General features: G+C 48.7%; 1 protein-coding gene across 1 annotated transcript; it reads left to right on the top strand.

Moving 5' to 3' along the window:
* Positions 1-385: 385 nt before the first annotated feature.
* Positions 386-15,012, top strand: RAVER1 (ribonucleoprotein, PTB binding 1). The gene is made up of 14 exons (XM_044282810.1): positions 386-617; positions 1,730-1,796; positions 3,017-3,480; positions 6,236-6,427; positions 6,511-6,634; positions 6,907-7,004; positions 7,963-8,074; positions 8,206-8,339; positions 9,234-9,327; positions 9,410-9,522; positions 10,499-10,576; positions 10,654-10,788; positions 10,869-10,952; positions 12,623-15,012. Exons 1-14 carry the CDS (start codon positions 414-416, stop codon positions 12,767-12,769), a joined length of 2,046 nt encoding a protein of 681 aa, XP_044138745.1. The 5' UTR covers positions 386-413; the 3' UTR covers positions 12,770-15,012.
* The last annotated feature ends 262 nt before the right edge of the window (positions 15,013-15,274 follow it).

Raw genomic sequence — 15,274 nt, 5'->3', positions numbered from 1 at the left:
CTTGCATTGGATTTTACCGCATAACCCGACCCGTGTGAACACGGCTTATCATATTTTGCGCTCAGTTGTGAAGAGTTCCCATGAAACTGCACATTCAGATGAAACGTGACCCGGGCTCGTGCGGCACCGCCGCGGGACACAAGGTTCCAGAGCCCCCGGGCGTCAGCAGCGGTCACACCCGCATCACCCGCGTTTCCAGACTCAGCATGCTTCTGAAAAGTTCCCATGAGCCTAGTGACGTCACGCAGACAGCCCCTCCCCCGTAGCCAAGGGAACGGCCGCGAGGGGGCGGGGCGGCGTCCGAAGCGACCAATCGGAGCGAACCTGGCCGGTCGGTTTAAACTCGACCAATGAGCGCTCGGCTTCAGTGTTGTGCTCACTGCTCAGGTAGGACCGAAAAGCCTTCTGTCAAGATGGCTGCCGCCGTGTCCGTTGGAGGCTCCTGGGGATCCAAAGAGGAGGACAGCGACGACGAGGAGGTGTTCGTGAAGGAGGACGAGAGGGAGAGGCGGCTGGACCCGCACGAGATCCGGAGCCGGGTGGAGCGGATGAAGAGGGAGGTGAAGAACCGCAGGAAGGTCCTCATCAAGGGGCTCCCGGGAGACGTCACCAACCAGGTGTGTGTTGTAGCTGATAGTCCGTTATCACTGTTGCATGCGTCTTAACGCATGCCAAAACGCCAGGTCTGAACGCACTCTACGGCTGCTCACATGTGTGTGTATATAGTTATTTAAAGGGGAGCTCCATTACTAGACAGTCATTGTGTGAACTTTCTAATGAATAATTCATGAGCTGCACCATTTATGGGGGGTGTATCCAGTAACTTCTTAGTATCAGCTGACGTGCCCTCTACAGGTGACTACTTCACCCCCCCCCCCCCCCCATGCTCTTCCCACAATGGTATCACCCCCAAAACTAGTGATTTTCTGGCAGTTTATAATGTTACGCGCCCCCCATATCTTATATATGACTGTATAGTGTCTGAGCCCCGTGTGCCCGGCTCTGCTGTGTCATGCTGTCCTGTGATCTCCCTGTGCCCCTCTCGGTGGCCTCCTGACAATGGGTGAATTCCAGTGGCACCCGTGTGCTAGATGCCATCGCCCCTGGGTGTAATGATGCTCTCAGGGCGGGGGGCCCTCAGCAGCTCATGTAGGGGTCCCCCGGCTGTGGGTGAAGTAGCTCTTCCAGAAGCGTCGGGCACGTGCGCCCGCTGACAGCTGCTGGGCTATTCCTATCCGGCCCCTCAGTAAAAATAGGCCTGAGGGCGCAGGAGGCTCCTAGAAGGCGAGTGTGAATGTGATCTGCCCCCTCTGGGTGACACATGGTGGTCGCCCAGCTTTGCCAGACCCCTGACCGGTGGGTGGATGATGGGGGCTAACATGTCGGCCATGTTGGTGGTCACCCAGCTTTCCCAGAAACGGATGTAGTCGGCGATAGTCGTGTTTTTACACGTTTTCCAGTATTGACACAGCGTTTTTCACAGATCTCACGTTTGCAGTTGTGGTTTTCCTGTGTGAACGCGCTCTTATGCTCATTGTTTTTCCTAATCTTGGCCGACCATTTTAAGGAGTCTGGCTTTTAGTTTTGGGGGGGACGAAAGGATTTATAAAACTGTCTTTGCCCATAGCGACCAATCGCTTCTGTAGAGGCCTTTAATAAATGTAAGCCGCCGTTTGATTGGCTGCTGTCGGGCGGCCATCTTGACCTGGTTTTCCTTCTGCTCCTCCAGGAGGTGAACGCTCTGCTGGGGGACTACGAGCTGAAGTACTGCTTCGTGGATAAATACAAGGGGACCGGTAAGTGCTTGTTTCCTCTTCCGACCCGTAGGAGGGGCTGTATGGTCCTGACCACTGGGGGGGCGAAGGCTCCGGCAGTAGGCCTGGTCTACTGCAACTCTGGAGTATTTGCCTGACTGGTTTCAGCAGGCTGTCGGCACTTCTAGTACTGACCTGCTGAACCCCGCAGGGAGGGAGATGAGTCTGCCCTCCTGACCACGACCGCGGGTTTATTTCCTGTGGCGCACTGCAAGGTTCAGCATGCCAATACTGTAAAAGTGCCGACTGGCGTCTCAGTAGTAACAGCCCGCTGAAGTCAGTGAGGGCAGCCTAATACAGGCGACTGGTTCCCACGCTGTAATACCAGTAAGCAGTATAGATCCTTGCCTTAGTACCACTGCTCGTGATGTGCTACTAATGGCCTTGATAGGAGGTTCTGGGGCGTGGATTCAATGGGAGGCCGTGTTGCGGTTCATGCAGTTGAGGGTTTTTGCTGCCCAGTTTCCAAAACTGCGCCAAATCTGTTCTTGGCACAATTACTGGAAAACGCCCTTTACAGTGGGCCTCTTCTCAGCGGATCGCTTACGTAGCCTGTTCACGTGAGACTTTCCGACTCGTGAGAACCGCTCCCGTGGTCTGCAGTGTCACAGCCAGGGAGAAGGAGACTCCCCACGAGGAGAGCTGAGGTTTTCCTCTTCCCTGTATTGACAAATGGGGGCATAGTGGTGCAATGGAGGGGTCTATCTGAATTAAAAAACACAAGGGACTCGAGGCGCAGGGACGGTCGGATGTGTTTAGCACCCGTCGGGTTCAGCTCCGCAGGGAACCAGTTTGCCTTGGAGGATACTTGCACAGGGGAGAACATCCAGCCTCCATGCTGCTGATGATGATCATGGTCAGATATCAACCCAGGACCCCATTGGTGCACGGCAGCAGTGCTAATCACAGAGCCGCCATGCTTTAAGGGTTAATAGATTGCGGTGCCAGGTGCTGACAGACTGCTCTGGAAGATATCCACATGGTTGACCTCTGCATCATGGAAGGTGGGTGCAGATGAGCAGCTTTGTAGTCAGCATCTGAGGGTATAGACCTGGGGTCACAGGTGGAGCGACCTGTATTGTCGCAGCCGGTTGTACGTCCTTTGGCGGTGTGTGACCTGCGGGTCACTGGTGCGTGTGCCTGCTTTGTGCTGGCCTGAGATCTGCTTACTCCAGAGTTCTCTTCTGTCTCCCTTTCTGCAGCCTTTGTGACTCTACTGAATGGGGACCAGGCAGAATGTGCCATCCGCCGCTTCCACCGCACCCGCCTCCGAGACCGTGAGATTTCTGTCCAGCTGCAGCCTACGGATGCCCTGCTCTGCATTGCCAACCTGCCATCGGGCTACACCCAGCAGCAGTTTGAGGACCTGGTCCGCCCGTTTGGTAATCTGGAGCGGTGCTTCTTGGTATACAGCGGGGTGACCGGACAGCCCAAGGGCTATGGGTTTGTGGAGTATATGAAGAAGGACTCTGCCTCTCGAGCCAAGTCTGACCTGCTGGGCCGACAGCTGGGCTCCCGCACGCTGTATGTCCACTGGTCGGATGTCTGCCAGCTCACCTATGACCTGCTGCACTCCCGCTGCCTGTGTGTGGACCACCTGCAGGAGTGCGACCCCAGCCAGCTGAAGGAGGCCTTCTCCAAAGTCTGCGCACCTTCCTTCTGTCAGGTGGGTGACCCTTTACTAATGGTTTCTGCCCAGCGTATAGGGTGAGACTAGGGCAGCCGCATGGTTGTAACATCAATACTCCTGTGTGAGACACCAGGGCAGACCACCGCAAAGTCTGCCATGGTCTGGTATCTGGTCAGACTGTGATGGTCCCCATAGGGAAACTTTGAACTCATGTTAGAGGGGTTTTCCAGGCTTCCATCAGTGATGGGGGTCCAACACTTGGCACCACCTCTGATCAGCTGGACTGGAGCTTCCACTGTCAACTGCCTTCAAAGTGTAGTGTCCATTCCGGGTTACTGCTGATCAGTGGAGCGCTGGCTGTCTGGTCCTCACTGTTCACACATCGCTGAAACCCCTTTCTCCCCCATTGAGAAAGGGGCGAGTATAAGATGTTAAAGGGGGGGTGCTCTGATCTGTCCTCGGGATTGGTCATAAATATCTGATCGGTGGGGGTAGGACTCCCGGCGACCAGTGAATCGCTGCAGTTCCAAGCACCGTCCACTGAACAAAGCTGTGTAGTTTCTGCACCGACTGCCTCAGAGCTGCGCTCAAACTATTGAGGAGTGGGATGTCGGATCACATCTGATCAGGTATTGATGATGCCCCTTCAATATTAAAATCCTGGACCACTCCTTTAAATGGGTTGTCTCACCTGAGCAGAAAGTTACTAATGTATTGTGATTGTCCATACTGCCTCCTTTGCTGGTTGGATTCCTTTTTCCATCCCATTATACACTGCCTGTCTCCATGGTTATGACCACCCTGCAAGTGCTGGTGCAAGCCTGACCACCACTGCGTGATCAGAGGGTGGTCGTAACCAGGGAAACAAGCGGTGTGCGAGTTGGAAAAATGAATCCAGCCAGCAAAGGAGGCAATGTGGAGAATCGCCATACATTAGTAACTTTCTCTACGTCATAAATGTCATCTTCTGAAGTGACACAGCCCCTTTTTAAAGGAACACACCTGCAGACACCAATTAGAAAGGTACATGATGTAATAGCCTTCATTTAAAGGGGTTGTCTCATCTGAGGCATCGGTGGCGTTATAACTAGGGTATGCTGTCAATATCCAGTAGGTGTGGGTCCCACCTCTGGGACTGCACCTATCTTCAGAACGTGAGCAGAAGGCAGCCAGGCACCCACAGCTGTCCTCCATTCGTCTCTATGGGACTGCTGAAAATAGCGGAGTAGGATCAGAGGATGTCTTGTTTGCAGTAGGATAGAACTGAGCATGTGCGACCACATCAGTGAGCAGGATGGAGAAACTAGAAAGCCAGCAAACTGCAGGAGGTGCTATACAGATATATTTTGGGCAATACCTAAGTAGGTATAATCTTTAATTACTTGCACTTACACAAGTATTCAGATCCAGGTGCTGCTTTTAATGGCCCGGCCCCTTACTAGTTGGGGTGCACCGAAATTTCGGCGGCCGAAAATGCACCTAATCTGTTTCTGCCAATATTTTTACATATCGGCCGGAAATAGCGGGGAGGGACTGGGAGGAGGAGCTGGGGGCCGGTGTGTTCACTGTGCTCCGGCCCCCATGCCTGCGCCGCCTCCTTCATTCAGAAAGTAGGCCGGGCACATGACGTCAGTTGTGACGCTGCCGCTCCTCTGCCCGGCCAGCCAGCACAGCCCTGTGAGTAGGATGTGGCTGTATTGAATGTAATACTGCAGAGGGGGGCCTCATGAATAGAATCCGTATTAATTGCACACTTTTTATAACTACTGGAGCTGTTTCCTTCCACTTGTGTATCTGACTGTTTCTTCTCCCTCAATGAATCCATCAGAGAACCGCTCTTTTGGCTCAATGTGTATTCCTTATTTCTGAGTTCCTAGCAGCTCATAAACATCCATTTAGGCCATATCAGTTTGATAATTTAGGCCACTTTTCACACTAGTTTTTTTTTTTTTTTACTGGACCCAGCAGGGTTCAGCAAAAACTCTTCCGTTACTGATACCACAACGTGCATCCGTTATTAACTGATCCGGTTGTTTTATCTATAACATAGCCAAGACGGATCCATCATGAACTCCACTGAAAGTCAATGGGGGGATGGTTCTGTTTTCTATTGTCAGAGAAAACTGATCCGCCCCCATTGACTTGCATTGTGGGTCATGACTGATCCGTCTTGCTCCACATGCTGCGGTTTGCTCACTGGTATGAGAACAGAATGCATTTTTGACAATGAATAGGGACAAAAGGCTTTTTTTTTTTTTTTTTTTTTTCCAGTATTAAGACCCTATGACGGATCTCAATAACGGAAAAAATATTAACACTAGTGTAAAAGTAGCCTTAGCTGATTATATGAGCTGTCAGGAGTTCAGAGATAAGGGCTACACATCTGGCAGTTTCAGTCTGAAGCAGAAATCAATAGATGTCATATGGGGGGGGGGGGGAAGGAGTAATGCTGTTCTGTTGCTCTGAATCTGTCAGAATTGCTGACAGCCAGATGTGTAGCTTATACCTGAGCTCCTGACGGCTCATGAATTCTCATGGCTAAATTATTAAACTGATGATCTGAATTAAAGGAGTGTTTTATGAGCCGTCAGGAGTTCAGTGATGAGGGCTGCACACGGCTCCGTTCACTACTTTGGGAGTTTTGGAAATGGCTGAGTAAGTGTGCTTGACTGTATCCAGCGCTTCTATAGAAGAGTGGCCTCGTTCTCGAGAGATGCAGGGACTATCGGACATTTATGGCTAAATGTTGTTTAGCGATTTGAGACTTCTCACTGACCCTTTCTCTTTTCAGCTGGCTTATGGACAGGACGGTCAGTTTAAAGGCTTTGCGGTAGTTGAATACGCCTCTGATATGGTGGCTGAAGTGGTCCAGCAGCAGATGGATAACTCCACGGTGGCTGGAGGACGCGTCCGGGTCTCCTTCTGCGCTCCGGGACCTACAGGAAGGAGCATGCTGGCGGCATTGATCGCAGCACAAGCAACGGTGAGTGCGCACAAAGCAATCGGTGAGGTTCTGGACACTGTGTATAGTGGGTCGTCTGTTCTTAATTTTCTTCCCTTTCAAAGGCATTAAATCGTGGGAACGGCCTTCTACCCGAACCCAACATCCTGCATCTTCTGAACAGCCTGGGCTCTTCAGCTACACTGCAGCTGCTGCTCAATCCTCTGCTGAACGGAGGGAACAAACAAGGTCAGTATCCTGGTAATGAGCACGGTGTGCTCTGTCCCCTCCAGCAGGCATGGAAGACCCTGAGCTGTGGAGGAAAGTGGTGGCCATCTTTGGTTGCAGAGTACAGACAAGCCCTTTCTGACTACAGGGTCAGGACGTTTGTAGTCTGTTGCCATGGTGACACACACTTTTTAGAGTATGTCTGCCCCTTGTGTTTGGAGATGTTTGCACTGTATATAGATGGTGACTGCAGTTGCTTATCTTCACGTTTTGTCCCTTTTTTTTCCTTCCAGGACTCCTTGGTGCAGCCCCTGCCATGTCCCTTCTCACTAACCCTACCCTGTCTACCGCCCTCCTGCAGCTGGCACTGCAGGCACAGAATGCCACACAGGTCAGTGGCCACTACATAGGATGGTTTATTCCGTTCAGATCTGAAGGTACAGGGTGGGCCACAAAAAAACAATCCTGTAGCTTTGTACAGGATAATGGAGGAATTGCATGTACCTGACACAGAAGTGGTTGCTGCCCGCAGCTATGCCAAGGTGTACCCGTCTTTCAGCATCACATGTTCCATATCCCTGACATGAGTTTCAATTTGCAGTTTCAGTTCATGCCATTTCTGGGGATTTAGTCTCAAACTTATCAGATGACCATGGCCACAATCCTTTGTTCTCGTACAGTCTTCTGTGAACGCCATGAACTTGGCATCGGGACATACAGCATGTCGCCCTTTCTAGCTGAAGGAAACCATCCTCACGCTTTGGTTAATTGTGTGTAGAATTGCTTGAAGATGTCCATGTCTCGGCTGTGTTCAAATCTTCATCAATTTTGGATCCTGAACTGGCTGGTGCCCCTGATAGGTTTTTCTTATTTCCCCATTACTTATTGCGCAGCTTAAAAGGGGACCCCTTGGTGGTCACATGACACGAGTACTCGATGCCCAAAAAATTAGCATCTATTGTTTTTTGTCAAGCTACTCTATTTTATCGCGTAATCATTGCAACCCTAATCCTAGCGATTCATATCTTTAACATCTGAGATGGGCCAATCTCCTTGACTCTTTTATGCTAGAATTGAGACCCTGAAATTGACCAGAGTACGTAGGCCTCCACTGTCGCAATTCTTTGCTGAATCGCATACACCATGCTGAATACACGCACAACACTTCTGCCCCATAAGGGTTTATTAATTGCAGACGGGGTCACTTAAAAAAAAAATATATATAGATATTGTAGCCCACCCTGTGTACAGTCTTATGAGATGGTTATGCCGCCTCGGTGTTGGGTGGCCATGTCATGAACTGATTGCCTCCATTTGACATCGCTGAGACCAATTTTATTTTTGTGCAGAAACCTCGTATTCTGGGGGACTCTCCTCTCGCTGCTTTGTACGGGGCTTTGGGTCTGTCTCCTCAGATCACACCCCCACCAGGGAAGACACTGCTTCCGGAGCTTGGTTTAGGTAAAGTTCTTTCCTTGATCTTGCATTGCAGGCCTGGGTGATGTATAGGTAATATGGCAAGTCCCTGTAGAACAGATATGAGGAGATGAGATCTGTGTGACCTGCATTATACATTTTTCTTTCTCCTGTAGGCATCCCTTCTGACTTGGGTACTCCTGCCCTGCAACAGTTTCTTGGACCACAGGCACCTGAATGGGACAGTCCCCCTCCCACTCCTGTTTTGGGCTCCATGCTTGGTGGGCTGTCAAAGACTTCAGAGTCAGGGGTAAGTTTTCTGCTGACAGCAGAATAAGGCTACATGCGCACGAATGTGTGCCGGCCAGGCCCAACCATAGGGCCACCGCAATCTGACACATTCACTTGATCGGGGGAAAAAAAGTAGTGCACACGCTATTTTGTGGCATGGAGAGAGACCCCACAGAAGCACTCAGTGGTGGTTCCATGCCTCTGTTCCGCACCGACCTTCGAAATTGCAGACCCATTCAAATGAGTGGTCCTGCATTCATGATGCGGGGTGCACGTGGCTGCTGCTTGTGTATTGTGGACCCCCTGTTTGTCGCAATACAGAAACAACTGTGTGTGTGAGGCCTAAGGCTACTTTCACACTTGCGTTCAGAACGGATCCGTCTGCATTATATTCTTAAAAAATTTCTAAGTGTGAAAGTAGCCTGAGCGGATCCGTCCAGACTATACATTGAAAGTCAATGGGGGACGGATCCGTTTGAAGATTGAGCCATAGTGTGTCATCTTCAAACAAATCCATCCCCATTGAGCGGAGGCTGAGGCTGAACGCTGCCAGACTGATGCATTCTGAGCGGATCCGCGTCCACTCAGAATGCATTAGGGCTGGACGGATGCGTTCGGGGCCGCTTGTGAGCCCCCTTCAAACAGAACTCACAAGCGGACACCCGAACGCTAGTGTGAAAGTAGCCTAAACCTGTAAGAGTGCCATTTCAGGCATGGCTGTGTTGACACCATGTCTAGCATGTGCACTCTGGAAGCTTGCAGCGCATATCTGAAACCTATCTACAGATCCCATTCGCCCCAATAAAGTCCTTTTGATCTCGGTCAGGCTGGTATATAGCGGTGTGATCTCGTAAACGGCTGCTGTGGACTAACTTGATGGCCTCATGGATGTTTGCACTCTGTCTTGTTGCAGATTTCCCTCCTAGGAGAACCCCCCAGGGACCTGAACATTCATTCCGGTCCTTACATGAACTTCCACAGCAGGATCCCCAGCACAGGCTCAGTGTGTGAGTAGGAGCATGGTGGTTGCACACTGGTTTTATCTATTGGCGGCATTGCGTTATCTGACGTGTTTCCCTCCTTCTGTAGGTGCATCTAATAAGCAGGTGTCTTACAAGCAGAAGGGAAGCCGTGTCCCTCTTGCGTCTCTACAGGAGTCCATGCTGGCCCCTACAGAAGGCTATCCCTATGACCTACAGGCTGTAAGCATCACTCAGTTCTTGGTGATATGTATGGTTATGAAGCTGGGGGTTGGCAGTTGTGTAATCCTAACCCATACATGTACACTGCATGGCAATGGGCTTTGAACTCCTAAATGTACAGTGCAAGTGTATATGAAACTTGAGCGCCCCTACTAGAGAGACGGGGGGACAATGATTTTTTTATATATATTTTTTTTTTTTTTTATGACCATGGAAGTCTATTTAAAAAAAAAAAAAAATCTGAATTTAAAGGTTTTCTATCAGAATTTCTGTTATGTAGCTGACATTAGCGATGTGCTAATGTCAGCAGTAGATAACAGTGTTCTTTATACCTTTGTCCCTGCCGCCGTTCTCCTAAATAAACACACTGACTACGTCAGTGAGGAAGCCGGCACCAGGAGCGCGTCCTTCACTCACTGCGCTTGTGCCGAATACAGAAGTGGATGGCGCAGGATTTCTTCAGCTATCCTGCTAACTCGGACGTCACTTAAGAGGGGCAGGCTAAAATGAGGACCTGGGTGGGATAAATGGTTAGTAGACTGAGCCTCTAGGTGCTGAAGCAAAGCCCTAATGGCACCTAGAGGCTCATTAGCATATTTTAAAAGTTGTGTTTTTTAAGAGAACAGCGGCAGGGACAAAAGTTATAAAGAACACTTATGTAGTGCTGACATGAGCGATGTGCTAATGTCCATCAGCTCCGTAACAGAATTTCTGATGATAGAAACCCTTAAAGTAAATTTGGGAGGGGGTCAAACCAAAATGTTGCCATAGCTTCCCCACCTTCACCCAGCCATAATTTTATTTGCACAAGATTTCTGGAAGCGGTTACAAACTTTGGCCCACCCCACACCATTTATGTGCCACAATGTGGATTTTTGACAACCTCAAACATTCTCCCACCCCAATTATGTCGAAATGAAATAAAGAACCCCTTCTATTTGAACTTGCTATACATTTTTATTTTTTGCCTTCTCAGGAGCTGCACCCTCGGTCCTTCTCGCAAAGCAGAGACCATATTGTGCCAAGCCTGAGTGCCTATGAGCCAAGGAATAAGGTAAGTGCCCACCAGAGGCTCGTTCTTCCTGTGAAAATGGAATGCATTGTCCTAGCTCTTCGCCTTGGACTCTGCAGATCTCCCCGCCCTCCAGATTTCGGGAGAGGAGCAGCAGCATGCCAGCCCCTCTACCACCATTCACTGGGGGATCACCTACCTCTTACTTCACCAGCGGCTTGCAGGCTGGACTCCAGCAGACGCACATGAATAAAGTAAGAGCTCCCCATCGTTTTTTCCATCTTGTGTAGAGTAGTCCCGTTTAGACAATCATTTAATGAAGTTGTTTCTACAGGCGCTCAGTAGGCGTCCCAGCAGTCCTGGGGGAGTCCCATTAGATTATGAGGATCGGAGTCTACCATCGGGAAACTCTTGCAAGGTAAGTGCATTATACAATAGTTCTGTTTTTCTACTGTTGAATTTTTGGGTGCTACCCCTTTCCAAGATGCAAATGTGTATTGGATCATATAAAACACACAGTAAAACTTTAAAGGGGTGGTCCAAGATGATTAAGAAGGTCTGATATGGCCCTCCAGTAGCCTTTGTCCAGCGCTGGTCTGCTTTTCCTGCCTCTGCGTCTTCACCGCATGTGGCCGCTGCAGCCAATCCCTATCCCCAGCATTAGACTGTCATCAGTGTTGAAGCAGCAGGATGACAGGACAATGATGCAGGGGCGAGTAGAATATCACTTTTTTTTGCTTTACACTATTGGAAGGCTTGTCTGGGTTAGGCCGGACACAGGCAAGCAAATTCAATGCGAGAAACTCGCAGCGTGAGTTCCCCTCTGACAGGTTTGCACAGCATTATAACTATAAGTCTGTCCCTGTGAGACCTGGAATCTATTGACTTGCACTGACACAACGCTGTGTGACCCTGTCAGAGAAGCGGTGTCTGAGCAGGAACTCGCTGCCACACGCTGTGAGTTTCTCACATTCAACTGTTAACTCAAGTTAGAGGTTGGTGTTCCCTTGTTTAGAGCAGAGGGCAACTTCACACAGTGACTCCCTCAGCAGGCCTTGATATTGTATAGTGACCTTGGTATCACGGCTCAGCCCTATTGTCTTGTATGTGGCTGAGCTACACCTGGCCCATGTGACAGATGAACATTATGTCTCCTAGCCTAGAGTAAGTTGCGAGAAGGCCTCAGCGCTCACAGGAGTGCCAGCCCTTCACAAACAGCTTATCGGTGAGGGTGCCGAGTGTCAGGCCTCCCCTGATTTATTAGAGGATAGATCATAAGTTACAAATGGTCAGATAACCCCTTTAAAGATTTCCTACCATTTTGCAGAGTGTGCATGTCCTTCTCCTAGTTGCTGGTGCTGAGGAGTCTAATGTGGGTCATACAGAACATGGCTTTGTACTTCTGACGTTGTCAGTCTGGATAGATGCCTTCAATAGCTGTGGGCTGAATGCTCGTTTGGCTGATGGCTACTCAATACACATGCATACTTGGCCATGTGCTCTTAAAGGGAAGTAAGCTGTTGTCAGATGTCCCTGGCAGAGGCTTAGGGATGATGGACTTGACCGTGGTTGGCCTGGGAAACATGGCCCATGTGTCAACTGTGGCTCCCCTGACCAGAACCTTCATCATAGTGGTTTATGATAGGCTCTGAGTCCGACTATCTGATCACAGATCTGTTGTACTGTACTGACATTATCACAATGAGCACAGTACAAAAGAGCCACGATCAGATGGGATCAGACTATCGAAAATCACTGATGCAGATGCGGCCAACACACAGGCCCTGTTTCCCAGACTGATCATGGTCTTGTAAATTGGGCCTTACCTCGTTATTCTGTTCTTTTAAAGGGTATGTTAATATCAAACATGCCCAATTCCTATGTTCCCTGAGGTCCCCATACATATTTCCTTATGTTCATAAGGTCCATGTAGTGTCTATGCTGGGAGACCTCCTGACATGCGTGCTAGATTTGACGATAGGTTTACGTTGGCTGGGCTGAGGCCTGGGGGGGTATGGCTTGTCATCTGCTTTGCATCTATCCTAATCTGGGTCTTTAATATTTTTTTTATTTTTATTCCTCCTTTAGACCCCCATAGGAGCACAGAAACGTGGCTTTTCGCACTTGATCCCATCCCCTGAGCCTAGCCCCGAGGGAGGCTACGTCGGACAGCACTCTCAAGGCCTGGGCGGCCACTATGCAGACTCTTACATGAAGCGCAAGAGGATATTCTAGCCGCTGCCCGTCACTGACAGCACCAAAGTGCCTGCCGCTCTGTCAGTTACATTAGATTTAAGGCTCTTATCATTGTGTCGTGTGGATTAACCCCTAAGATGCCAATGCTGCCTGCCACTGGTGCTTGGGAGTTGAGCCTGGAAATGTTTCCTGCGCATATGGAGGGGGGAGGCTCCTCCCTGCGCCTGGTTTATATATTTTTAAAGTTTGCATTTTTATTTAAGGTTTTACGTGTAATGTAATTCATTTGCTCTGGTTATTTAATGCGTCTGTTTTTAATTGTGCTGCCTCTTAATTTGTTTTAACTTCTTCCTCTGCTCAGCTTTCTGTTCCTTCCTCTGCGTCTTGTCATTTTTGTCTTTGTGCAGGTGTTAATCTTGCTTTTCTGAGCCAACCAAGTGTGCCCCTCATGTGGTACCCGCACCAGTCTGCTGGGGTTGTCCCAGAGTCCACGTGGATAGGATATACTTGTAACTACTGTGGACACTTACACCGCCTTGTACCGCTCCACCTCTCAGAAGCCAGATGGTGATTGGCGAGGTCACAAATTTTAAGCATTATTGAAAATTCCAAGTAAATGGAAGCTTTTTTTTTTTGAGGTGTCTGCTATCAAGTTGCTAATAAAGTTGGATGATGCCGTTACGGTACAAGTAAATGGCTTTCCCCAAGTCTTGAATGACGGACTTGCAGGAATCCTTCCCATCTGTCTCCGGGGATATCTGGGCGACGGCAGCAGGTGGTGTCGGTGTGGTTGCCACATTTCCTGGAACTGACAACTTGATGCGAAAAGATTGACTCAAGGACTTGTATTTTAATGGTGGTTCTTGGTGCCCTTGCAGGAAAGGTCTGGTAAAGCTTGATGGGCATATGTTAAAGGGGTTATCCCCATTTGGCACGTAATCCCAGCCTGCGGTGCATGCATCAGTCTGAATCTGACTGTGGCGAGAGGTTTCCCAATGTATGGCGTGATCGTGGCACAACTCGAATAATCCCTCTAAATCATGCTGACCTTTATTATATCAAGTGGTGGAGGGTTTGGAAACTGTCTCTAATAGTAAAGGGTTCAATTTGCTGAGTCCTATTACACTTCCAATTTTAATTCATAAAATGTAATTTAAATTTTTTAATGTATGTTGTAAGAGCGACCTTTTTGTCGCCTGGACCTCCGGCTGCGTGTCATCTATATGGTCTCCCTCAGTGTGGACCCCATGTATAAAAAGCAGCAGCAGCCTTCTTATACGTGACCTCCATAGCTCCAGATCTGCTTCACGGGACCGTTGCAGGGATCCTCTTTTTGATTGGCCGCACATGTGACTTTGTTTCTGTGTTTTCTGATTTCTGTTTCAATTGCTGGAAGTAAAAAATCTATTTATAACAAATGATTGGTTTTATATTCCTTCACCTTGGTCTGACTATGTAAGTCTGCTATATTCTCACTTTTTGTACAGTAAAAATCTTTTTATGCACTACGTTGGTAAAAATCTATCCTGTTCCTTAATTTATATTAAGAAAATGACAAATATAAAGACTTTTTCAGTAATTAAAGTCCCTGAGTCTCCCTGTCATGGTGTAAGGTGTGCCCTTCAGTCCTTTCTTAATCTGTTTCCACTGGGTGACCACCAATACGGGTGCCATTAGAAGTTGCACTAGGTGGTGGTGGTTTTTATTTTTTCAGAACAAATTACTGAGTTGACCCTTTTCTGACACATCAATGCTTCTTACACTATTACAAAGTGATCGGGCTCTAGGGTCATTGGCAACATTGGTGCCTCCACAGGGGGTGGGTCTCAATATGTGAACTGCTGGCTCTAAGGGTAAGTTCACACTTTTTTATTTTTTTTTTTATTTGTTTTTCTGCCAAAGCCAGAAGTGGATCCAGCAGGAGCAAGAAGTAGAAGTTCTTCCTTTTAGATTTCTGATTCCTTTTTTTAAATCCACATCTGGCTTTGGTTGGAAAACCTGCCTCTAAACCGCCTCCAAAATACTGTGAACCTACCGTAGGAACGTCTTGCAGTCACAAGCTTTAAATCCACCTTCCCACCCACAAAGATGACATCACAATTTTCTGAGTGTTTCACGAGTTCTTCTGTTTAGCGTCTTCCTACTGTCTAATCTGAGCAGCTTTGGAGGAGCCTTTTGTGGGCATCTTCAAGACTATTTTCCATTTATCAGTGTGGTGTATATGGACCATTAACACTGTCCTGTATATGACTGTTTATCTGCTGGAACTTTTTGAATGGGTTTTAAAAGTAAAGGCTTTATGAAAAGGAAAATCTTGTGCATGCTTTATTCTTGTGTCCACAACTTGCCCTGCATCCGACTCCTGCCTTGTCCATGGACATGGATCAATCTGTTCCTTTCAATTTCCTTTAGCTTAATCAACATTGAATAGAGGATGGCTGCTTGACCACTGCTTTATTCACTCGTCTGGAGGCTGTACAGAAGACTTTGCATTCCTATTTTTTAATACTGAAGTCTTGCCCAGCTTCAACTGAAACCCAAGTT

This window comes from Bufo gargarizans, chromosome 2, assembly GCF_014858855.1.
Source record: "Bufo gargarizans isolate SCDJY-AF-19 chromosome 2, ASM1485885v1, whole genome shotgun sequence".
Taxonomy (NCBI): domain Eukaryota; kingdom Metazoa; phylum Chordata; class Amphibia; order Anura; family Bufonidae; genus Bufo; species Bufo gargarizans.
The sequence above is the reverse complement of the archived record's forward strand: the minus strand, read 5'-3'. Positions and strand labels throughout refer to the sequence as shown.

Coding starts and splice junctions, on each gene's coding strand:
- RAVER1 (XM_044282810.1), top strand. CDS start 414: ATGGCTGCCGCCGTGTCCGTTGGAGGCTCCTGGGGATCCAAAGAGGAG. Junction 6,635..6,906: donor GAACGGAGGGAACAAACAAG/GTCAGTATCCTG, acceptor TTTTCCTTCCAG/GACTCCTTGGTGCAGCCCCT. Junction 10,953..12,622: donor CATCGGGAAACTCTTGCAAG/GTAAGTGCATTA, acceptor TTCCTCCTTTAG/ACCCCCATAGGAGCACAGAA.